General features: G+C 48.7%; 1 protein-coding gene across 2 annotated transcripts in view; it reads right to left on the bottom strand.

Moving 5' to 3' along the window:
• Nucleotides 1–1348: 1348 nt before the first annotated feature.
• NOD1 (nucleotide binding oligomerization domain containing 1) overlaps nt 1349–24965 on the bottom strand; it is a 55105-nt gene continuing 31488 nt past the window's right edge. The window contains exons 6-14 of one of the 2 annotated variants that reach the window (XM_032758408.2): nt 22936–24760; nt 20014–20097; nt 18684–18767; nt 17858–17941; nt 15371–15454; nt 13798–13881; nt 10879–10962; nt 7143–7226; nt 1349–2729 (exon numbers count right to left, since the gene is read on the bottom strand). In XM_032758408.2, the coding sequence (XP_032614299.1) occupies nt 2657–2729; nt 7143–7226; nt 10879–10962; nt 13798–13881; nt 15371–15454; nt 17858–17941; nt 18684–18767; nt 20014–20097; nt 22936–24760 (2486 nt within the window). In that variant the 3' untranslated portion in view covers nt 1349–2656. The remainder of the gene's footprint in view (nt 2730–7142; nt 7227–10878; nt 10963–13797; nt 13882–15370; nt 15455–17857; nt 17942–18683; nt 18768–20013; nt 20098–22935; nt 24761–24965) is intronic. The other variant, XM_032758409.2, reaches the window with a different exon arrangement.

Below are 24965 nucleotides of genomic sequence, written 5' to 3'. Positions count from 1 at the left end.
GGGAGTCCCACGGTGAGTGGAAATGAGACCCGCTGGCTTGATAGTAACAGCCATACGTTGAGCAGGAAGGACCCTGTGCCAGGCTTTGTGCCAGCTACTTTCCATGACGCATTTAATCCTCTCAACAACCTTTTGAGTCAGATTCTCTCCGTTTTTTCAAGGAGGAAATCAAGATTCTGGCCGTCTTAGACTGCTCCAAAGCCACACAGCTAGGGTGCTCCAGAGAGCTAATACCACATGACCACACAGTGGCTCCACATGGCTTTTTAAAGAAGTCCCATGTCAGCATGGACGTGACACAAGTGCAGGTATGAAATACGGGAGCTGTAGCTTCTTTCCCAAAATCAATCAAGACGTCCTGTGGAAAGAAGGAGACATAGCCCTCGTTTACAGAACTTTTTTTTTTTCCAATTGTCTTTTTCTTGATTAGGAAGTCTCCATGTTTCTGCTCAGAAGCTCACTTGTTTCTAATAAGAGAACCTTTCCATCAAATTAGGAGCCTGGTCTCAGTTTTACAGGAGGAATAGAAAATCTACCACTTGCCATCTGGAAGATCAGAGTATTTCCAAATAGAATTTAAGTCAATACCATACAAATTCTAATTCCCTAGAGGCGGCAGTTTTAATTTTGATAGTCTCTAAAAGCAATAACATTTGGTAGTTTCTGAGTAAATTTTAGACTCTGAAGGGTTTAGTTTTAGCAGTTTAATAAAATGTGAATTTTGTCTGCTGAGAAGCGAACTTCGTGTTAAGACTTGGCGAGTCTGAGGTCTGTGGCACTCCCCCTTTGGCCTTCAGTGGGCCATGCTCATTCCCTTGTTCTTTCTGGGCATATTTGCTGCCCAGATTCTGCAGTAAGGAGAGAGTTGCTGCCTTGGGGTGATTATTAGGTGAATACTCAGGTCTGGGGTTGGGAGGGACCTCGTAGGAACCACCAAAATCGAGCCTTTAAGGGAACTGCCGCCTCGTAGTTGCTTAACCATACAGGATTTCCCCCGCAACGGTCCCTTTCCTAACAGGCTGCTCTACAAAGCCAGGCTTGGACTCTGAGAACTCAGAGGTGGACCGTTGGAGGACCTGCATGCCTTCCCCTGTCACGTGCTGCCCCTGGCAGCTCGGTGCTTCTTGCCATGGGCCTATCTGGGTCCACCACTCAGCAGTGAACAGCCGAGAAAGGTAGCGGACGTCGAACCTGGCCTGTGGGCTTTACCATGGCATGGTGATGAAGGCATGAACTTTGGCTCACTTGGCCTGTCCTGGCACCAGCCACCCCCTACTCACAAGTTATTTCCTCTGAGAAGCCACCTGAAGAGATTCAGAGGCCAGATGGAGAGACCTCAGAGGCTGCCGCAGCCTCTTCCTGTCCCTTGGTAGGCAGAGAGGCCTGTGAAGGATCAAACTGGTGACGCCCCTGGCCTTCATCAGGCTCTCCTCACAGCACATCACTCCAGAGCCCCTTCCCCGCTGTGGAGTGAGTCAGGATGGGGTTCAGGAGTCAGAGTGCTTACCAGGCCAAGTCCCTTCAAAAACTCCCGACTCAACCCGTAAGAGTGTTTTCAGTATTTTATTAACAAATGAGCTTGCAAGAGGACAAGTGATCTAGTAATATCACCCCCACCCTCATGGAGCAGCCACCACAAGCCCACCATGGTGGGGGGTGTCCAACATGCTCTGCTGGCCCAGTTCCCAGCCGATCCCCTGACTCTTGGCACCAGTTTAGTCACCCTTCAACCGCTCGGGAGGCAGGAAGAGACTTCCCCTCTTCATGAGGTATGGGAGACAAAAGCAGCCATTTGGATGCCAGGGCCACAAAGGCAAGCCATGCCGTTTCTTTAGGGGGACAGAATCACTTCTTCCCGAGGCCAGACACCGTAGCCCATGGTACTCAGCCTTCCAGAGGAGGGTAGCCTAGCAGAGAAGCCCTGAGTGGAAGCAGCATTTTGAAGGCATCGTCATTCTTAGACCAGCTAAGAGCCGAGGGCATTCTCTATCTTTGCCAGCAGACAGTGAGACTCCAGGATTAAAATTAAAAGGCTGTGGTGCATCCTTTCCTTGACATTAACTTTCCACAAAACCTTGGAGGAGTCAAATCCCACACTGCACATACCCTGGTATCTCCAGCTGTGAAGTGGGACCAGTATCAATACATGGGAAAGTGCTGAGAAGGAAGAAAATATTTCAGTTATAATACTAATCCATCAAACACGTTTTATTCAAGAAGCTTGGCTCCAACTTTGTGCCACATCCTCAACTCTTCAATGAAAACAGCGGTGACCAACTCGCTCCCGTTGGTCCCCATGGCAGGTGTTAGAATGAGCTGAGGCTGGCCGCCTCTGTTTGGCTCACAGCTTTATTCCTGTAGCTTCAGATAAAAATAATTATAATAGGCAATAAAGTTTCTTCACAGTGTATTTACTGTAACTACAACAGCTCACAAGACACATTCTTTTTTCTGCAGAATTGTAGCAGGTACTTAGGGAGTTTGCCGACCAGACCTTCTGCACAGGAAGCTGGCTTGCATCATGGAGGCAGTGGACTCCTGATAGTCCCGCCTCTGCCGGTCTCTTTAAGACACTGACACAAAAGAAAGACTGCCCAGAGTGGCATTTGCTACTGAGGCTTCAGGGCAAAAACCCCATGCACAGGAAAGCATCCTCTCAGAAACAGATAATCCGCTTCTCATCTTCATAGACTTTGGCCTCCTCTGGTTTTATCAGGTTTCCATTTAGGCTGTTGAAAAGGAGGAAGACAAAAGTACACAGGTAAAATGTTAAGGACCCTTGCACACTCCTTCCCAAGGTGTGTTCATAGTACACACTCGTGTATCACACAATACACATGTATCCCTGAAATTAAGGAACATACCCTTTTCAGATAGTTCCTTCATATTAGCATGGATCCTCTCCAGCTGCCATCCCTGTGTTCACTGGGTCTCACTAAGGTCACCTGTAGCCTCCATAAGCCTGAATTTAATGACATTTTCCAGGTCTTGTCTCTTTCTTGGCCCTCACAGGATTTTGGCTGTCCTGACCTCTCCTCTCCCTCCTTCTTGAAGCACTCCCTACCCTTGGCTTGGTTATATGCCCTGATTTTTCTCCTGCATCTGAGCACTCTACCTCCATTTCCTTTCCTATATTCTCCTCCATGTGACCTCTACATCTGAGATTTCCTCCAAGCTTGGGGCTAAGCCCTTTTCCCCACCCGATCTCATCAATGCCACGGCCTTGTTTATATGTCCGTGGAGGCAGTTACCTGCTTGGCATCCTCAGTTGGACCTCTCCCCCACACCTCAAAGTAGCCACACCTCCTAGGGTCCCCTGGCTTAGTGAATGGACCACTCTCATCCTGCTGTGCAGGTTAGTAACCTGGGGGTCAACCTGGACACCTTCCTTCTCATCCCCATGTTCCTTGTATCACAAAGTTCTCTCCTAATTCCTAAGAATCTAGAATGCCTCCCTGGAACCTCTCTATATCTTCGGCCGAACATCTTGGTCTGAGCATCCATATCTCTTCCCTGGATCAGTACAATGTCCTACTGACAGGTCATTTCCACGTACTGTGGCCTTCTCCAGTCCAATTTCCTAGAAGAGCCAAGAATTGGTCTTTTTGCAATACAGATCTGATCACATTCCTCTCCTGCTTCAAACTGTTCACTGACTTTCCATCACTTTTAGGATAAAGACCAAAACGTGCATCATGACCCACAGATCTTTTATGGTCCAGTCCCTGCCTATCTCCTCAGCCTCCTGTAGTCCCCTCTTCCACACTGTCTGAACCCCGGGGCACAGCAGCTTCTGGCAGTTCTTCCAGGACACCACACTCCCTCCTGCCCCAGACCCTTTGCACATGCTGTTCCCTACATGGAATACTCACCTCAGCTGACTAGCTCCTATTCATCCTTCATGGCTTAGTGTAAGTGCTGCTTCCTCAGAGAGGCCTTCCCTGCAACCTCATCTAAATCAGGTTCCCTCTTGGCCTTCCCCTTTGTGATAGTACCCATCACAGTTGTAATTAAATAATTACGCAAATGATTTTTTCGTTAATGTGCATCTCCCTTTCTAGACAGTGAACCCATGAAGCCATGTTCACCACTGGATTTTTGGTGCTAGCACAGTCCCTGATGCTGAAGCATTTCGTTATTCAAGGAATAAATGAAGACACAGCACTAGTCCCTAGGACCATAGCCACGACCTTGACTCACGCCCCACCCTCCCAGAGCCACAGTCTGGAGGAGACAGCCTCACAGAAAGCTGTTATATTGGAGTGGGATACATTTCTGTAATTTACAGTGTTCATTGTTTACCTCTAATTTCTGCTCTTAAAGACAGAACTCATCAAGGGACTTCAGACTTCCAAGTTATTTTCAGAAAGGAATGAGGTAGAAATAAGTGTCAGTACAGATAACATGTCCAAGGAGAACGCTCACTCTGTAAGTGTTGGCTCCAAGCAGAGCTGCTCCCTGAACCTGGCTCCCCGGCCAGCTCAACCACAACCCTGTCGCCTGGTGTGGCAGTCCCTGGCAGGGCCAACAAAGCCACGGCCTTCTCAGAGCCCAGTCCCCTGAAGTCACACACAGAGGAGTATGCTTTGGAGGCTCCCAGAACAAGCCAGGGACCTAAGTGAAGACACTCCCAAGACCAGCACCCATGCCGCCTGTCCTGCCTTCTCTGAATTGGTGGCCAGTTCCCCTCTCCACCCTGACACAAGTGCAGGCCTTGAAGCTGAAGGCTCCTGGCCCTACTCAAATGGTTCCTTGTGTAGGAATGGTGACCCTCAAGAGGGAAGCAATGCAGATTTTGAAACTTGACAGAATTAAAGGAACTGTAGGTCTTTACTACCCGCCTGACCAGCTACAGAGAAAAGTGGAAGCCAACTGTGCTCTGCAAACTGTTCTGTAGTCCGGCAGTCTCCTTCCTCTCCCCCTCTGCCTGCTGTCCTCAAAACATAAGAATCAGCAGAAATGGAGCGGCTTGAGGGCAAAGACCCATGCAAACAGTTCCAGTGCCCTCCAGTGCTTCCCAGGCTGCTGGGCAGGCTGGGCATCGCAGGCACACAGGCCACAGGTGTCTGGTTAGATCTGGGCTCTATTCTCTATGACAGTGTTTTTCTTTCTTTTTTGTTTTTTGAGACAGGGTCTCTGGCACCCAGGCTGGATTGCAGTGGCATGATCCTGGCTCACTGCAGCCTTGACCTCCCATGCATACATCCTCCCACATCAGCTTCCTGAGTAGCTGGGACTACAGGCGCATAGCACCATGTCGGGCTAATTTTTGTAGTGACGGGGTTTTGCATGTTGCCCAGGCTGGTCTCAAACTCCTGTGCTCGAGATCTGCCCATCTCGGCCTCCCAAAGCGCTGGTATTATGGGCATGAGCCACCATGCCTAGCCAACAGTGTTTTTCAAAAAAAAAAAAAAACCTTTTGTCTACAACCCCAAATAAGAATTATGTTTTACGTTGTGAACCAACACTTACGCAAACACACACCCACTCACATGCAAGCATGAACTAAGATGAATGAAATGATACTTCCATACCATGCACATTGCATCCTGATATTTCTGTTCTGTTTTCTTTTTAAATATTGTTGGTTGCAACTCCTCAAACTGATCTGATTTTATGACAAGTTCCAAACAAGTTCTAAAGCAAAGTTTAAAAAACACTGTATGAGGAGCCTGTGCTGGCCAAGGAGCTGTTTTTTGTTTTTTTTGGTTTTTTTGTTTTAATTGACTATGAAATTCTCCCCAGTCATGAAAGGAGGACATAGTTAATGAGGAATGGGCACCTGAGCCAAGGGTTTGGGTCCATGGTGAGACTGCCCCTTAGAGCTTAGAGAAGCCACAGGGGGCTCAGGAGCTCCTGTGTTCTCACTGGAAACTGGCTCTGCCCTCTGCCAGTCTCCACGTGGGTTGAAGCTTCACATTGGGAAGGGCTGTCTCAGGCTCTGAGGTTCAAAACAAGTTTCCAGAGCATTTACGAGTCTGGGTTGAGGTATCCTGGGCCCTCCATGCTCAGCTTGGGTCAGCCAGCACTTTAGTCACATTAATTGCCGCATCCCCAGCCCCTAACACAGTGCCTGGCATGAAGCAGGTGCACGAGCATGGCGACCGTTGTTTCTATTGGACACACCATGCATGCGCTACAGGCCTAATATGGTTTGGTTGTGTCCCCACCCAAATCTCACCTTCAATTGTAATAATCCCCACGTATGAAGGACAGGCCAGGTGGAGATAACTGAATCATGGGGGCAGTTTCCCACCTACTGTTCTCATGGTAGTGAATAAGTCTCATGAGGTCTGATGGTTTTATAAAGTAGAGTTCCCCTGCACAAGCTCTCTTGCCTGCTGCCATGTAAGATGTGACTTTGCTCTTCAGTCGCCTTCTGCCATTGGATTGTAAGGCCTCTCCATCATGTGGAACTGTGAGTCAATTAATCCTCTCACTTTTATAAATTACCCAGTCTCGGGTATGTCTTTATCAGCAGCATGAGAACAGATTAATACAAGGCCCCTCTCCCAGCATCCACCCAGTCCCATGTCACCCAGGCAATTAAGTTGTTAAGGGAGCTGCTGAGTGGGGAGTGTCTGTGCCTTATGGGAGGCAAGAAAGAAGTGGCATGGCGCTCAATGTCACAGTAAAGCAAACTTTTTTTCTTCTATTAGCATAAGGAAGTTCTCAAAGCAGAAAAAAGTAGACAAAGAGCATAAGTCAGTTCAAGTCAGCCTGGAAATGTCTCACGGAGCCCAGAAAAGGGGAAGAACAAGCTCCAAACTCCTGGCCAACACATTCACCTCTCAATTGCTGAGTCCCAGGGGGATTTACTTCCACTAGGAAATCATTTCATTGGCCACTTCCCCCATCCCACCCAATGAAGGTAGACGAGGGTGGGGGCCCAAGGCAGGAGAGCACAGACTATGGAATCAGGCATTCTGGACTGAATTCTAGCTTCTCTCGTAGTGACCTTGGGCAACCTTATTTCACTGGTCTAGGCCTCTGTCTACATCTGTCAAACAGGTAATACCACTACTGTGCAGGGCTGCTGGAGGAATAAACAGAAACCACCCTGCACTGTGCCTTGCATGTAGTCAGTGGTGGTGAGTAAACAGTCACTGGTGTTACTACTGCGACAAACGCTGGGATCTTACCAAATCTCTGTTATGCCAGTGTTGCTCTGTAATGCATCTGCCAGCTGGGCAGTCCCCTTAGCCGTGATCTGATTCTGGATAAGCCTGAAAGAAGAACATAACTTGTATAAAATCCGTAATACTGGATCAAATTTGACCCCTTCGTAAGGGAGTTGCAAGGGTGTTTTGGGATAAGAGACAAGTTGGTCAGGGGAAGAACTGAGTCCATGTGACTTTGTATCTGGCTAAAAGTGTCTAGATAAGATCCACTACAGTAAAGGATAGCTTGACATTTTTAAAATTTTCTGTTTGTTTTTATAGTGAACATAATGTAATACATGAACAGATGTATGTGTTTGCATTTTTCATTGCAGAGGTGCATAATCAAAATATTTGGGGCTGGATGCCATGGCTCACGCCTGTAATCCCAGCACTTGAGGAGGCCGAGGTGGGTGGATCACGAGGTCAGGATATCGAAACCATCCTGGACAACCCGTCTCTGTTAAAAATACAAAAAAATTAGCTGGGCATGGTGGTGTGTGCCTGTACTCCCAGCCACTTGGGAGACTGAGGCAGGAGAATTGCTTGAACCGGGAGGTGGAGGTTGCAGTGAGCCAAGATCGTGCCACTGCACTCCAGCCTGGGTGACAGAGTGAGACTCCATTTCAAAATATATATATATATGTATTTGGGAGACCACCAATCTGAACAACAAATTCTAAGAAACACATCATGGGACAGGAAGTCTGACGTCTCTTTCCAGGTAGCTAGAGAAAGGCAAGGCAGGTTTTAAAGTTAAGAGGCTACCAACATGCAAGAGGGAGGGAGGAGAAACAGTTATGCTGCCATGAAATAGTTATCATGAATAGTTCTCATGGGGCTCAGTGGAAAAGCTTTAATAATGGAGCCTCTGAGAATGCACCCCATTGTTCTGGGTAGCAGTGATTCAAATGAAACAAAGTTTTCAGCTATCGCTAGGAAGCCAGGCCTCTCCTGAAATGCTCCCTTGGGCAGCTATGCTTCTATCCCAACCAGGAAATAAATGCATCAAGAGGCTGTGGTGTCTCCACTTCATCACAGAGTCATTCCCTGCTCCTGGCTGTTTGTAGAATAGGCTCCTGCTAAACCTGACCCTTAGAAATCCTGGCACTGACCCAAGAAGGAAGCCCTTACCAGGAAGACGAGGGCCCTATGCTGTCATGAGTGAAGAGGACTCCCTCGTGAGAGGCAGTATTGCAGAGCGGTTGCAGCTCCTCTTAAACCCTAACTCCCCACTTTTCAGCTACAGAACCTTGAAGAAATAAACGTATCTGTCTGTGCCTCAGTTGTGTCATCTGTAAAATGAGAATAACTATAACAGTGCCCCCCATCCACTGGGTGTGTGAGATTTCAAGAGGAGGGTTTGTATTAGGTACAGTGTCCAGGGGAAGGGAGCTCTTGTCACTGTTACTGCCCAAGCACACAGGACCACTGGTGGCTGGGCTGCAGCCAGGACCTGGTGCTCCCAGCCACACCTCACAAGGGCTAGGGCCCCTGGGTTCAGTGGCAGAGGTGATGACCTTCCCTTTCAAAAGGGACAAAAATAGAACCAAGAAGTGGGCACCGAGTTCTGTATTCAGTTACACTCTGCTGTTTTCTAGTCACCACTTAGGCTTTTTTGAAGGCAGGGAAGGCAGCCTCCAACCAAGATGTGGCAGGAGGCCAGGAAGGAGAGCACCTAATGCCCCTAAAAAGCCTGCAGTGTCCAGGCATATCCACCCACTTGGGCTGGCTTCACTAGGGCCAGTGCAGGTTGGGATTGCACAAAGCGGCCAAGACTCTCTTTCTGGCCCTGTCCTAGCTCTGCTCTCCCTGGAGAGGCTGGCCTGCACTTAGGGAATGGGATCAAATAATTATGCAGGCTAAAAAGCAAAGAAAAAACAATATGTAGCAGAGTCTAGTCTTTTTGCAGAAATTGACAAGGCGAGTCTGAATTCATAAGAAATGCAAAGAACCCAGAATGGTCTAAACAATCTTGAGAAAGAAGAACAAAGTAGAACTCACACCTCCTGATTTCAAAATGTACTACAAAGCTACAGCAATGGTCCTGGCATAGGAGAGACATATAAATCAATGGACCAGAACAGAGAATTCAGAAATAAACCCATACGTTTATGGTCAATTGATTTTTGACAAGGGTGTCAAAGCCATTCAATAGGAAAAGATAATCTGTTCAACACGTGGTGCTGCTGGGACAGCTGGATATCCACGTGCAAGAGAATGAGGTTAACCCTCACTTTACACTATACAAAAATTAACTCAAAATGGATTGCAGACCTATGTGTGAGGGGAAACAACTATAACACTTAACAGAAAAAAGTGGAGATCTTTGTGATCTTGGATTAGGCAATCATTTCTTAGATAAGACACTGAAAGTACAAGCAACCAAAGAAAAAAATAGATAAATTGGACTTCATCAAAATTAAAAACTATTGGCCGGGTGCAGTGGCTTTTCGCCTGTAATCCCAGCACTTTGGGAGGCCGAGGCAGGCAGATCACCTGAGGTCAGGAGTTCAAGACCAGCCTGGGCCTAAATGATGAAACCCCATCTCTACTAAAAATACAAAATGAGACAGGTATGGTGGCTCATGCCTGTAATCCCAACTACTCAGGAGGCTGAGGCAGAAGAATCGCTTGAACCCAGGAGGTAGAGGTTGCAGAGAGCTGAGATCATGCCATTGCACTCCTGCCTGGGTGACAAGAGCAAGACTCCATCTCAAAAAAAAAACAAAAAAACAAAAATTAAAAACTTTTGTCCTTCAAAGGTCACTATCAAGAAAGAGGAAAAACTCCAAAGAAAGAAAGTACTTGCAAAACCTGCATCTAGTAAAGGTCTAGCACCCAGAATATATACAGAACCCCTATAACTCAGCATTAGAAGACAAACCCAATTTTAAAATGGGCAAAGGATATGGAGACATTTCTCCAAAGAAGCTATACAGACTCCCAGTAGGCACATAAAAAGACATTCAACATTGTTGTCACCAGGGAAATGCAAATCAAAACCACAATATTACTTCACATCCAGTAGTATAACTAGATTTTAAAAGATGGACAATAACAAATGTTGGTGAGGATGTGGAGAAATTGGAACCTACATACATTGTTGGTGAGAATGTAAAATAGTACATCCACTTTAGAAAACAGTTTGGTGGCTCCTCAAAAAGTTACAGAATTGCCATATGACCCAGAAATTCTATTCCCAGGTATATTCCCCAAAGAGATGAAAACATATGTTCACCCAAAAGCATGAACAGGAGTGTTCACAGTAGCATTATGCATAATAGTCAAAAAGTAGAAACAACCCAAATGTCCCATCAACTGATTAATAAACTACAAAATTTCCTTAGAGTGAATTATCATTTAGCCATTAAAAGGAATGAAACATGCTAGAACACAGAGACAAAAGGTCACATATTGCTTGATTCCATTTATATGAAATGCCCCAAGTAGGCAAATCCATAGAGACAGAAAGCAGATTAGTGGTTGCCAGGGTCTGGGAAGGAGAAGGATAGGGAGTGACTGCTTAATGGATACCGGGGCTTTTTGGAGTGGGGAGGAGGAGTGAAAATGTTCTAGAATTAGGTGGTGATGGTTGCACTAAAAACCTCTGAATGGTATACTTTAAGAGAGTGAATTTTACAGTATGTAAATTTTATCTCAAAAAATACTTTTGAAGAGTAGCACAGTCTGAAATTCTAAGGTTCTCTGAGTTTACCATAAATGCTTTAACGTCTGGTTGACTTTCAACATTTCTGCCAAACTCTCTGCCACTTCATCGTTGAGTTCATTTTGGGTCAGCCTAAGGAAAAAAAAGGAAGTATTTACTCAAGAGAGCCTACTTGGCAGACATTGTTTTAGAGTTCACAGGAGCGGGAACTCAGCCCAAGGCTCTCCAGCTACGCAGATGATCACTTGCTGAGAACCCAGAAAACAGCCAGGCTCCAAGCCCAGCCTGTCAGCCCCACAGAAGGTCAATGGGACTCATTTCTAATGCAAATCCTGTACCCGGGCTCCTATTTCTTAGCCCGGCTACCTGTAGAGGAGCCCACCCTCCCTCCCAACCTTTGCTGAGCCCTCAGATTTCATGGAAGATGGGGGCCCATGGAAAACAAAGGGCCAATGCCTGCTTCTCAGTTCTCCTCTAGTCCCAAGGTCCCTTGAACACCACTGACAGTGTGTTATCCAAGTTAGTTTGAAGACCTGAAACAGCCACTGACTGCACATTAAAATGCATTCAGTACTTTGCTCTCAGTTAACTTGTGAGGGACCCAAGTTAAGTGACTGAAAGTTCAGGAAGTCTCTCAATGGTCCTTAGAACCAGAAGTGGTCTGGATAAAGCACCAAAGCTCCTCAGTGTAAACAGGGTAGGACCCACTTGTGCCAGTGGACGAAAGAATCATTAGGCAGAAGAATAGAACAGAAAGAACATTTTAAAAAAATCATTCCTTGAAGGGCAGTTTGGATGTGCCTGTCCAAATTTTAAATGTGTTTCATTTTAAGACAATTAGACTTCTAGAAATTTACCCTACAGTGTGCAAGGACATACACACAAAGCTTTATACATTGCAGCATGCATTGTGGTATTATCCTAATGTAAAATCTGAACAAATTTAAATCAGAAACAACTGATGAAATACGTTGTGGTATGTATTCAACGAGATGTTGTGCAGCTTATAGGGAGAATGAGGTAGAATGAGGAGGGAGAAGAACACAGCATTGACACCTGCTCCAGACTCAGCCTGGGCAGGTTTGTATCACCCACCAGCAGGGTGACCTCAGGCAACAGGCTTAAGTTCTTTGGGTCTGAGTTTTCTCACTGGTGAACGTTAACAGTACAGATCATATAGAGTGGTTGTGAGGTTGAGTGAGTTAACACAGGGAAAAAGTGTAGAATAACACACGGCATGCAGTCAGCACTTGAGGGCTTCTAGGTGTTGACATTACTGCTGTCCATGTGATTTCACTCTCCATGGGGCACCTGGCCATGTCCGGAGGCATTTTTGATCCTCTCCCCTGGGAGGTACAGGGCAGAGATGCTGCTAAACCTCCTATGATGCACAGGACAGCCCTACCATAATAAAGAATCACTTGGACCAAAATGTCAACAGCATCAAGATTGAGAAACCCTAAAGGAGACATGTGAAATATGTGTAATCCGTGATTACAATATTTTTAGAGCCACTGGTTGAATGCTATTCTATTTTGCATATCTTTGAACATATATAGAACAAAAGGCTAGAAAGGAAAAGTTATTTTGGAAAACACGAAGGGAGGTACTTTCACTTCCTCCTTTTAGGAGGAACTTTAGGAGGTACTTTCGTGTCCTCCTTTAGTGTCTTACATTTTTTCCAAAAAACATATACTACTTTTCAAAATGTTAAATGATTTGTTGAGGGGAAAGAATTTAAAATGCACTTACTGGACAGCAGGCCTAATGTCAAAACTCTCTCATGAAGATGATATTGTCATTATTCTCAGTAACTAATTTAGCAAGATCAAATGAGCACTGGGCTCTGAGTAGATGATAGGGAGGGGTGTAATACAACTCCCTCAGCTAACCTGTAAGGAATTTTTTTTTCTTTTTGTAGATAGAGGGTCTCGCTATATTGCCCAGGCTAGTCTCGAACTCTTGGCCTCAAGCTATCCTCCCACCTCAGCCTTCCAAAGTACTGGGATTACAGATGTGAGTCACTGCTCCCAGCCACCTGTATGGAATTTATGATACAGAGATGTAAATAAAATACAAATAAAGCAAAATAAAACATTAAGTGGCCATAAAAAAGGGAACACCAACAAAAAACACCCTCAGGAGGCCACATCCACTTAGTAAGTGCCCTGGAGTGCAGAGAGGGAGCGAGGATTGTGGGCTTCAGGTGACAAGTGACAGGTGAGCTGGATGGAGCATAAAGGCCAAACCCTGATGTGAAGACCTGGGGAAGGAGGAGGCTGCCTGGGGGAAGGCAGGTGAAGAGGAGGAAGGTAGAAAATTTTGAGCCAAGTGCATGGAAGTTGGCCTCTGCTAAGCACATCTGAAGGTATCCAAGGATACCTAGATAGCTTGCATGGCCAGCCTTCTGGTTCTCCTGGGGCCTAGAAGGCCAAGGCCTCAGTCCCAGGCTCCTGGAGCCCACTTCCCCCTCCTGTACCTGTTTATGCTTGTGGAAGTGGCTATTCTCTTCTCCAGGAGGAAATTATCAACTTAACTGAAAGGCCTAGAGCCTTTCCAATTAGGAGACACCTTTTCCGTTAAGATTCCAGGCCATGTGCAGCCCCTGGAATAATTCCTGGGACCTAAACCCTCCAAAATGACTCTGTGCCAGGTGCAGTGGCTCACACCTGCAATCCCAGGGCTTTGAGAGGCCAGGCGGGAGAAATGCTTGACCCCAGGAGTTCAAGACCAGCCTAGGTAACATAGCAAAACCCCATCTCTACAAAAAATTTTTAAATTAACTGGGCATGGTGGTGCGTGCCTATAGTCTCAGGACTCGGGAGGCCAAGGCGGGAGGTTTGAATGAGCCTGGGAGGTCGAGGCTGCAGTGAGCCGAGATCACGCCAATGCACTCAAGCCTGGACAACAAAGCGAGACCCTATCTCAGAAAAACAAACAAACAAATGAAATGACTCGAGCTATTACCACAGTATTTCTAGAGACGTGTTCTGCTGCAGGGCCCTCGCCAGGCTCTTTCCTCCTTCTGTGGAGACGCCGTTGGATGCAAGACTAGGAAGGAACACGCTTGGGGTGAATTATTAAAGACACATCTACATTCAATCTTAGCTTCAACATCAGAACAGCTGGGAAGCCTCTGCCTGGCCATGGCCCCAGCCCAGGCTCACTCGGGGCAGGATGCAGAAGTGCTCAGCTGCAGCAGCAGTGCCCAGGCGTTGCTGCCCCAGAGCCCACACAGAGAGCACAAGGGCAGGCCGGACGGGAAACGGGCCATCAGCACGGCCTGCTCACACAACGGAGGGCTGGGGTCGGCGCCTCAGGTTTCCGCACATGGGCAGGAGGCTGTGGAGGCCTGGCAAGCTGTCCTTCCAAAAGCTGGTCCCATCAAGGTACCCCATCTGCGAGACCTGGCAAAGTCTCTTCTGCTACTGTCCCCACCTTCTTGGACTCTTTTTCAGTGGTAGGAAGGACAGCAGCAGAGCCTTGGACATACCAACGCCCCAAGATTTGGCCAGCAGCCTAAGCAGGGGCTGGGTAGGAGCATCCCCGTTTATAGAGCGGAAGAGTCCCTCTTTTCCAGCATCATCGTGAGGACAAGGAGGGGCAGGAACCTGCTGGCCAGCATCTTATTAAGTTTCATCTGCACTTAGGAAACCCTCCCTCTACCAGCAAGGGACATGCAGGGATGGCTGAGGAGCTGGAAATGTCCTCTGTCTTGATGGGGGTGGTGGTTGGCTGGTGTGGGACACATGCAGAATTCACTGAGCTGAATAAACACTTAAGGTGATTCCTCAAGGATCTAGAACCAGAAATACCATTTGACCCAGCAATCCCATTACTGGGTATCTGCCCAAAGGATTATAAATCATTCTCCTATAAAGACACATGCACATGTATGTTTACTGCAGCACTATTTACAATAGCAAAGACTTGGAACCAACCCAAATGCCCATCAATGATAGACTGGATGAAGAAAATGTGGCACATATACACCATGGAATACTATGCAGCCATAAAAAAATAATGAGATCATGTCCTTTGCTGGCTCATGGATGAAGCTGGAAGCCATCATTCTCAGCAAACTAACACAGGAACAAAAAACCGAACACTGCATGTTCTCACTCATAAGTGGGAGTTGAACAATGAGAACACAGGGACACAGGGAACAACACACACCGGGGCCTGTTGGGGAGCGGGGGGCAAGGGGAAGGCGAGCATTAGGACAAATACCTAATGCACGCAGGGCTTAAAACCTGGATGACAGGTTGACAGGTGCAGCAAATCACCATGGCCCATGTTTGCCTGTGTAACAAACCTGCACATCCTCTACATGTATCCCAGAACTTAAAGGTAAAAAAAAGAAGAAGAATGTGCTTTACTAGATGGCCTCTTATGCATCAAAGAAAGGTTTGACAAGAGTAAGGAAAATCACACATGCAAATCCCTCTTCTATTAGGAGCACGAATCACCCTTCCCCGGCAAACGTAGAGCGGCTAGGAGGGACCAGGTTGGCCCCTGGAGACAGCAGGGCCACAGTTACCTCAGGGTGGTCAAGCTGGGGTGGTTCCGCAGAGCCTCCGCGAAGGCTTTTGCTCCTTCATCCCCAACTTGATTGCCCCACATCCTGAGGGAGGAGACAAGATAGTGAATGTTAGCTCCCCCAGAAACAGCCACGCTCACCCCTCCTTTTTTGCCAATGGCCACAGCTCAGTTCCTACTCAGCAGGCAGATGTTTGTGCCCAGTCCCTGGATCTGTGGCCTGGACACTAATTCCTCGCACTGGCCTCCGAGTGGGCTGCTCTGGATTTCAAATTCAAGGGGTGATGCAAGATGGACGAGCAGGGGAAGCCTTGTGAACAGAGGCCATTGGCAAGTGGCACAGTTAGAGACCGAGCCTCACTGTGAGCTTCGGAGAGCTGTCAGCCCAGGAGCCTGAGCTTACGAGAGAAAGCACCTGCATGTCTCCTGTGGAGCACAGAGGTCCGCAGAGTCCTGGAGGGAAGGCCGTGTGCAGGTGCTGGGTTCCCAGCATCCGTTCAACTCTGGGCAGGGTCAGAGACATTTCTGAAGACACAGTCTTCCAGGAGACAAAGAGCAGGAAGTACCTTCAGAAACCCTATCAGCAATGTTCCTGTCACATAAAGAGGACGTTACCCAACCAAGCTGTGTGGCTGTGGCCATCTTGGTGGAGAGGTGCGGCGATAAAGCTGTATTCTGTCCCCTACAGCAGATCCGGAGAGGCTCTGGCCAAAACAGTCTGCATGGTAAGATGGTGGACTCCTGACCTGGCTCTGCCATCTGCTACCTGTGTGAACTTTGGGAAATTAGGTAGTCTCTTAGACCTCAGTTGCCCCATCTATAAAATCGGGATAATTAGAGCATTCCGTCATGGAGTTGTTGTGAGGATTCATTGAGTTAACAGATGCAAAGCACTTAGAACAGTGTGTGGCTCACACAAAGCATTGGCTGTTCCTAATAGGATCAGCACACACTGTCTACACACAACAAAGCAACTTCGTGGGGCCCACTCACAACACAATGGCGGCTGCCTCAACAACACGTTCACACCAAGCAAACTACCTGCTTACACCATTCCAGGTATGGCTTGCTGGAACCCAGAATAAGAGTTTTCAGTGTTTTGCTTACATATATGTATTTACTATACAATTGAATGGCATCACATTTTTAATAAAGTGGAAAGCTACTCAAGGCATGAGATTAAGTGAAAAAGGAAGGATACATATAGTCTCACCCCTACTATAGTATAGATACATATAGTCTCACCCCTACTATATTTTTTAAAAGTAGTACAAAGAGAGAGAAGAAGAGAAAGTGAGAGAGCTTAACTGAGCTTAAATGTTAACGAGAATTATTTTCTGAGAAGATAATTTTTATTATTTTTCAGTTTCCAAATAAAATTACCTGTGTTCCTTTTATAATCCAATAAAAATTATAATGATCCAAAAATCTTTAAAAAGCCTCAAGAATCAAAACCACAATGAGACAGTACCTCACAGTCATTAGGATGGGTACTATCAAAAAGAGAAAATAGCAAGTGTTGGCAAGGATGTGGAGAAACTGGAATGCACTGTTGGTGGGAACATAAAATGGTGCTAGTGCTGTGGAAACAGTATGATGATTCTTCAAAAAATTAAAAATTACCATGTGATCCAGCAATCCCACTGCTGGATATATACCCAAAAGAATTGAAGGCAGTCCTTGAAGAGATATTTGTATGCCCATGTGCACAGCAGCATTATTCACAATAGCCAAAGCATAGAAGCAAGCCAGTGTCTGTTCTTGGATGAATGAGTAAACAAAATGTGGCATAGCCATGCAATGGAGTATTACTCAGCCTTAAAAAAGAAGGAAATCCTGGCTGGGCATGGTGGCTCACGCCTATAATCCCAACACTTTGGGAGACCGAGGTGGGTGGATCATTTGAGGTCAGAAGTTTGAGACCAGCGTGGCCAACATGGTGAAACCCCGCCTCTACTAAAAATACAAAAATTAGCCGGGATCGGTGGCGGGTGCCTGTAATCCCAGCTACTCATGTGGCTGAGGCGGGAGAATCGCTTGAACCCAGAAGGCAGAGGTTGCAGTGAGCCGAGATCATGCCGCTGCACTCCAGCCCGGGCAACAGAGCGAGAGTCTGTCAAAAAAAAAAAAAAAAAAAAAAATAGAAATCCTGTCCCATGCTTCCATGTGGATGAAACTTGAGGACATGATGCTAGTGAAATCAGCCATCCCCAAAAGGCAAATACTGTATGATTCCACTTATATGAGGTAAAGTAGTCAAAACCGTAGAGTAGAAGGGTGGCTGCAAGGGGCAGGGGAGAGGGGGACCGGGGAGTTATTGCTTAATGGGCACGGTTTCAGTTTTGCAGCATGGTGAAAGCTCTCCACTATCTCTCCCTGACAGCGAGCCCCAGCGGTCCTTCTGGTGTACTGATGTATGAAAAGAACAGCCGAGGCCCCCCCCACACACAGCAGGTTGTACCACATACATCCGTCCCCTTCTACTCACCCAACGTCAGAGATTGATTTGCTGTTCTTCACAGCCAGGGCGAGACACTTCCCTCCTTCACTCGTTATTTTGTTTTTTCCCAGTCTGCAGAGAGAGTCATGTACAGTCAGCCTCCAGCTATGCAGGGGCTCCAATGTGGGTCACCCTCCTCCCCAGCACAGAGCCCCTTCCAGCCCCATCTTGGGAACTGTACACTTTCTTCTGGGATCCACAAGAGCCATGCCCTGGGCCTCCTGTCAGGGAGGGACCTGAAGCCCTGAGGACAGTCAGTCAGGGTTCCTCTCCAGGAGATGGCCCACAGTCTCTGCAGAAACTCAGGGACCTGAGCCCTCCCTGGGGTCCTCTAAGTGACCTCAGCAGCATCACTGACTTCCCTCGGGAGACCTGGGAGGTCCCACTTTGACTGCCAAGGGTCAAGGTATGTGGCCACTGTCAGGGCAGGACTAGAGGCTCCAAGCCTGGCACACTGTCATCCCCTGCGCAGGGCACATCTACAGCAGGGCAAGGGCCCAAGCTCTTCCTTGCAACCAGACAGGAAACTCCCTTGGGGCAAAAAGACCACCAGAAAGGGTGAGAGTTAGTCCTTTCTTCAGGCTAGTAGTTAATGAAATCAAAATGCCAACCTTTCCCCCTACCAACGACAGGTGGCCCTTCCAGAATCCAAGCCTCACAGATCACACAGAGGTATCTATACTCGACCAACATGGCCCTGGGACAAGTGGAAGGCTTTAGGATGAAAGCTCTTTACTGTTACATTTAATCTTTGAACAACAGAAGGGGGCGACCAAGAGAAGATACTAAGGAACCCGGTGCCTACCCCACTTACTTAAGATGCGTGAGGCCTTTGCATTCATCCAGGATTTTGGTGACGTACCTGGCTCCGACATCGGTGATCTGGTTGTTGTATAAACTTCAAGAGAAAGCACAGCCATGAGACTTTCTGGCTCCTGATGTCATTTTAATAGCCCCTGTTTTTTGAAGCATATGCTGTCTACTGATTTCCAAAGTCTGGGTTGAAAGGGGAACACACAGGCACCAGAGTTTAGGGCTCTGAGGTCTCACAGCCCAGGTTCAAAACCAGCTCCACTACTTTCCCCAGCTTTATGGCCTGAGACAAGTCACCTCACCTCTCTGTGCCTCAGTTTCTCCATCTGTAATACAGGGGTAATGATGATAGCCCCCTTGCAGGGTGGTTATGAGGATCTTAGGACATAACGCAAAGCCCTGGTGCATGAGTGCTCGGTGACTGGCAGGTGATGGGTATTTACAACTAAGATTACATTCAGCATCTTGAGAAGAAAAGATTCTGCATATTGAAACTTCTCGATGTCTACCTTTCAGCCATCTCACTGCTCAATGCCAATTCAATAATACAGCAGATGGAAGTTGAAAGGCAGCTAAGCTCAGGCTTCCAAGGTTCCACAGCCACACAGAGGCCAGGAGCCGAGTGTGGCCCGGGGTCGTTTGAGTCATGTCCTCATTAACATCGAAGGCCACTGAGGCCCCAAGAAACTGAACAACTGCTCCAGCTTGCAGAGCCAACAGTGGTGTGGGGCTGGCTCGCAATCCCTTCTCTCAGACTCCAAACCCTCAAAGGCTCTGAATGCCCAAAGTTTCTCACAATTCTTTTGGCAACTGATGTGGAGCTATTTATAGTCTTTCTTACCACACTTGGTTTGACTGTTTCATACATTCTGCAGGAGAAATATGAAAGTGTTTGAAAATGGAGCACTGCCTTAGACCCCTGTGACCACGTCATGCCATAGCATGCACTCAGACTCCCCATTCAGGTCTTGCCCCAAAGGCTCTGGATGAGGGATTATGGACCCAAAATAGTCCAGACTAATATGTAAACAGGATTCTAGCATTTATTAAATATATCCCCTTATATTCTCGTTGCATTCCCCAATAACAAGTTGTAAGCCTACTTGCCTATACTGGGATCACAGTTTTACAGGTGAGGAGGCTGAGGCTCAGCAAGACATCATGACTGGCCGAGCCACAAAGAGAACCCAGGACTCTCAACTCCTGGGCCAGCGCTCTTCCCAGCCCTGGGCCATCCGTGCCGATCATCCAGGGACCTACAGGAATGTGAATTCCCTGCAGCTCTGTATTATTACTAGGTAGTTGGCCCAGTGTTCAGGAGAAAGACATACCCCAAGTATGTCACAATTTTGTATTTGGTCAGCTCTTCGCTTAGCACCTTTACCCCACTGTCAGTGATCTGGTTTACGCTGAGTCTGAAACAAAAGAGCAAAAAAATTATGAGTCAGGGCAGGCACTCATTATGAAGGATCATTAATCTTACAAAGATCCAGAAGCCTTCAGGCCCTGGAGTTTTCTCAGGTATAGACGCCCCCGGAGAATGGCCGCAGCAATCAGCCAAATAGCCCCTTACAAAGCCTGGCCAATGTGGGGCCGCCAGACCTATCCTGCACCAGTCCATGAGCGAGGCTGCAGCACAGCCCTTGGCTCCTCACATGACCATGAGGGACACAGGGAGGACATGTGAGGCCAGCCACCTCTGACATCCACCCTTTGCGTGTGACCTATGTGTCAGCCAGACCCTGTACCTGGTTCTCATATGGTGGAGGGCATGGGTTTGGAAACATCAGGGGCTGCTTTTAGTGGTTGTGACTGGAGGAGGGAGTGCCCCTCATCTTGTGGGCAGGGCCAGTGATGTTAGGTGTCCTGCAAAATGCTGGACAGGTCTCACAAGAACTGTTATACCCCAAATGCCAACAGCCTCCCCCCATCCAGAAACACATGGGCTAACCCTGATTTGTCACTGGAAAAGGCTGTGGGTCCCACTGTCAAAGGAGACTGCTCATCGTCATTCTGTAAAGTGTCGGACAGCAAATATTTTAGGCTCGGTGGGCCATGTGGTCTCTGTCACAACTACTCAACTGTGTAGTGTGACGCAGCCAGTAAGTAAATAAATGGGTATGGCTGTGTCCCAACAAAACTTTACTTACAAACACAAGCCTTGGGCCCAATTAGACCCACAAGCTGACCTTGATAACAAGTAAAAGGCTGAACAATTAAAAGCATGATTTTTAGGCCACATCAAAATGATCAAGTCAGACACTCTGGACCCTTCCCCTCAGAGTCCCCAGCTTGGTGCTGGGAAATAGTGTGTATGTACATGGCATGGCCAGCCCAAGACAGCACAGGCTACTAGACATTCCCAATATCTATACTTCCTTAGCAATAGATTCCCCCATCTTTTAGCTGGGCCCATCTGATTAAGTTCTGCCCATACCATTAAGTTCTGAAATCTAAGCAGCAGTATAATTAGTAATAGCCAAGAAGTGTTCTTAAAAGATTGAGGCATGCCCTCAATCTTTACCCTTCCTTCTTACTGATAGCTAGAGCATCGACTAGATGGCTGGAGTTTGAGCAGCCCATCTTGGGCCAAGATGGGAAAGCCAGGTAGTGAGGATGGCAGAATAGGAGGGCAGAAGAGAGCCTGGGCTCCGGAGGGTCATGGAGACTCCATACCACTCCTGAACTACCTACCTCTAGATTTTTACATGAGAGAAATAAGCTTGTAAGTCACCAAGATTTGGGGTTTTCTCTCTCAACTAAAACTAATCCTAACTGATGCAGCCAGAGAGCTGAGTGTGCTTCCCGTGGCTACCCATATCCTCTGCCTTTCTACAAGCTGTTTTTTTCTTGCACTGGTGTGAAGGAAAGCTTCACCTGGGGACAGCAGGAAGGGCAGGGCCACCACCCTGGTGTGGAGTTTCCCATTGAAAAGATGGACAGAGGGGCCAGGTGCGGCAGCTCGTGCCTGTAACCCCAGCACTTTGGAAGGCCGAGGCGGATGGATCACCTGAGGTCAGGATTTCGAGACCAGCCTGGCCAACATGGGGAAACCCCGTCCTACTAAAAATACAAAAAAGTTAGCCGGACATGGTGGCGTGTGCCTGTAATCCCAGCTATTCAGAAGGCTGAGGCAAAAGAATCGCTTGAACCCCGGAGGCGGAGGTTGCAGTGAGCCGAGATCACGCCACTGCACTCCAGCCTGGGCTACAGAGCGGGACGCCATCTGGGAGAGAAAAAAAAAAAAGATGGACAGAGGGTGGCACTGAGTGTGAGACTGCCTGGGGCTACAGAGGGAGAGTCACTGGCTGAGAGTACAGAGAACAGACTCCAGGTTTTCCAATTCCCAGGCTAGGGCAGCCTTCGGCCCCCGGCACCCCATGTCCCCATGCAATTATTTACACTCTGACACTGGTGTGACAGGCACTGGGAGTCAGTTCCAAATCCCTACTGCTTTTTAGAAATGCATGAGTTAAGTAATGGCAAATTTAACCCCCTGTAGAGATTTACAAGGTTTATTTTACATAGGAAATGCTAATAGAAGAAAACAGACTGGCCTCTGTTTCCCCTAAACTATGGAACAGGAAAACAACCACGAGTCAGCATTTTAACTGAGATCTCTAGCAGTGTGAAGGGCTGCTAGCTTTGATCACAGAAAGTCACCAATGCCAACTGGCACAAGGTCTGCTTTCTCTGCAGTAATAAAAGCTCCCATATTCCAGAAACTTTTCGAGGGCTATCTCGGAGCCTTACATTAATCTTAAAAGGAAGGTTCTTTATGCATTCTGGCACTACTATATCTGAGCTGTGTGACCTAAAGCAAGCTATTAACTTCTCTGTGCCTCCACTTCCTTATCTGCCAAAATAGAGACAATAACAGTACCTAAGTTATAGGGTTGTAAAGAGCATTCCATTAGGTAATATTTGTAATGCACTTCACCCATTCTCAATTAACATTGGTCCTTGTGGCCATAATTGATAGGATTATGAGCATCTTCTTTTTCCAGATGAGGGCACGGAGGCTCTGAGAGTTAAGCGCTTTGTTCAAGGGCACCCAGCTGTGGCTGATCCAGGTCCACCTGCCTTGAAGCTTTGCACCTTGCCCTCTGCCCTGCTGAGAGAGAAAAGGTCTGGACATTCCAAAGGCCATGGTCATGAGTCCTAGGGGATCCTGGTCCATGATGCCAATCCTGGCGCCCCCCGAGCCTGGCCCACCCGGCCCACCTGCTGCTCCCCTTGCCTGGCAGCCTCACCTGAGAACAGTGAGGCGGCTGAAGCAGGGCCGCAGCTCCCGCACACCATAGTCGTTGAGATTGTTGTTGTCTAGGTCTAGGGCCAGCCGCTTGGAGAAGTGATACAGGACGAAGGAGAGGGCACTGCAGTCGGCAGAGCAGGCGTTGCAGTAGGTCAGCTTGAGGTAGTTGGCACAGATGCCCCTGGCCGCCAGCTGCCCCACCTTCTGGCTCTGTGTCTCGTAGATGCAGCGCAGCATCCAGATGAACGTGGGCATGGCCTGCACCTGGTTGAAGCTTTCGACCTGAACGCGGGGCAGGCTCTTCAGGTAGCCCCGCAGGCTGGAAAACAGGTGTGCCCACAGGGCCTTGCGCTTCCTCCTCAGGGCTGCCGCGGGCACCAGGTGCCGCAGGAGTTTCTGTTTGGCTTTGGACAACAGCCCGCACAGGAAGAGGTTGGTGAACTGGAAGTGATCCTTGTTCTTGAAGAGGTCTTCCCGCGCCAGAACGCTGCCCCGCAGGCACTGGAATGGGAGGAAGGGAGGATAGCAGGATGCAGTCACTGCCCCCCCAGGGGGCATCCACTCCTGGAAAAACCTGAGCAGCTCCTGAGTGCCCACCCTGTCGTCCAGCACGAGGAAGAGGGCTGTAAAGAAGGCCTGGAGGGTAAGGTGGAAAAACTCATAGGACTGCTGGTCACCCCCGGGGCCCAGCTCCGGCAAAGCTCGCAGGAAGCCCAGCTGCATGTCTCCCTCCTGCAGCCCGGAGGCCTGCACCTCCTCCTGGGTGAAGACAAAGAGGCTCTTCTCCATGCCCCGGTGGGCCACCTGCCCCAGCGAGCACAGAGTGTCCCGGCCGGCGCGGAGGGTCTCCACTGGGCTGCGAGTGTTCCGCTGCACCAGGCTGCTGGGCTGCATCCTGTTCAGATGGACCTCGGTGACCAGGAGGAAGACGTCCGTCAGGGTCATCGTGCAGTCGGGCAGCTGTGGTGAGCCTTCAAAGGCAGCACAGAAGTGCTGGAAGCACCGGAAGATGATCCAGCAGAAGAGGGGCACAGAGCACAGGCTGCAGAGGTTGGGGTTGGCCTCCAGCTGGCTCAGCAGGCGGTCCTGCAGAGCCCGCTGGGGGAACATCCTCCTGGCATAGGCGCGCAGGTGGCTGGGGGAGAAGCCCCGGAGAAGCACCTTCTTCCGCAGGAACTGGCATGGGACCTCGACGCCTGTGCGGGCTGTGAGCAGCTTGCTAGCCCCCTTGAGCAGCTTCCCGCTGAGCAGGTTGGCCAGCAGGACCAGGGGGTGGGCAGGCTCCCAGGGGCAGGAGCTGTCAGGCACACGGCTCAGGTCCAAGTCCGAGTGCAGCTCGTCCAGGCCGTCGAAGGTGAAGAGGGCCACATGGGGGAAGCGCAGCAGGAAGGCAAACACCTCCTCAGGGTCCCGCTCTGGGTAGCAGTAGTGCTTGAAGAGCAGGTCCTGCAGACACAGCCTGTCACTTTGCTTGAAGCAGCTGAACATGCGGCAGCGAAAGTGGAAGAAGAATTTGACCCCTGCGTCTAGCCGGCCTGTGGCCCAGAGGCTCTGCAGCCGCTGCAGCAGCATGGACTTGCCCACCCCAGCATCGCCCAGGATGAAGATGGTCTCACCCTGCTCATTGAGGATGCCGGTGGTGTGGTCGAGGAGGCAGGCCAGGCTGTCCAGGCTGCCCAGGCTCTCATTGCTGAAGCCAACCAGCTCCATGATGCTGTCCATGTAGATCTCCTCCAGCAGCAGCTCCTCCTTCTGGGCATAGCACAGCACGAACTTGGAGTCACTGCCCAGATGGTGTCGCAGCTGCTGGGTGTACCTGCTCACTGGAGGGAGGGGTGTCAGGGCACAGCAGCAGGGTGAGAAGGAGAGAGGCAGAAACAGCATCAAACAGGGAGGTCTCAAAGAGGAGAGGCGAGTGCATAAACAAAATTCACAACCTGGACCCTGAGGCCAGTGCAGCCACTCCTCAGATGCAGGACCTAGAGAGTGTCACAGAGCCAGCATTCCTGACCTTGAGGGCCCCAGGCT

Source organism: Hylobates moloch, unplaced genomic scaffold, assembly GCF_009828535.3.
Source record: "Hylobates moloch isolate HMO894 unplaced genomic scaffold, HMol_V3 SCAFFOLD_1, whole genome shotgun sequence".
NCBI lineage: Eukaryota > Metazoa > Chordata > Mammalia > Primates > Hylobatidae > Hylobates > Hylobates moloch.
The sequence above is the reverse complement of the archived record's forward strand: the minus strand, read 5'-3'. Positions and strand labels throughout refer to the sequence as shown.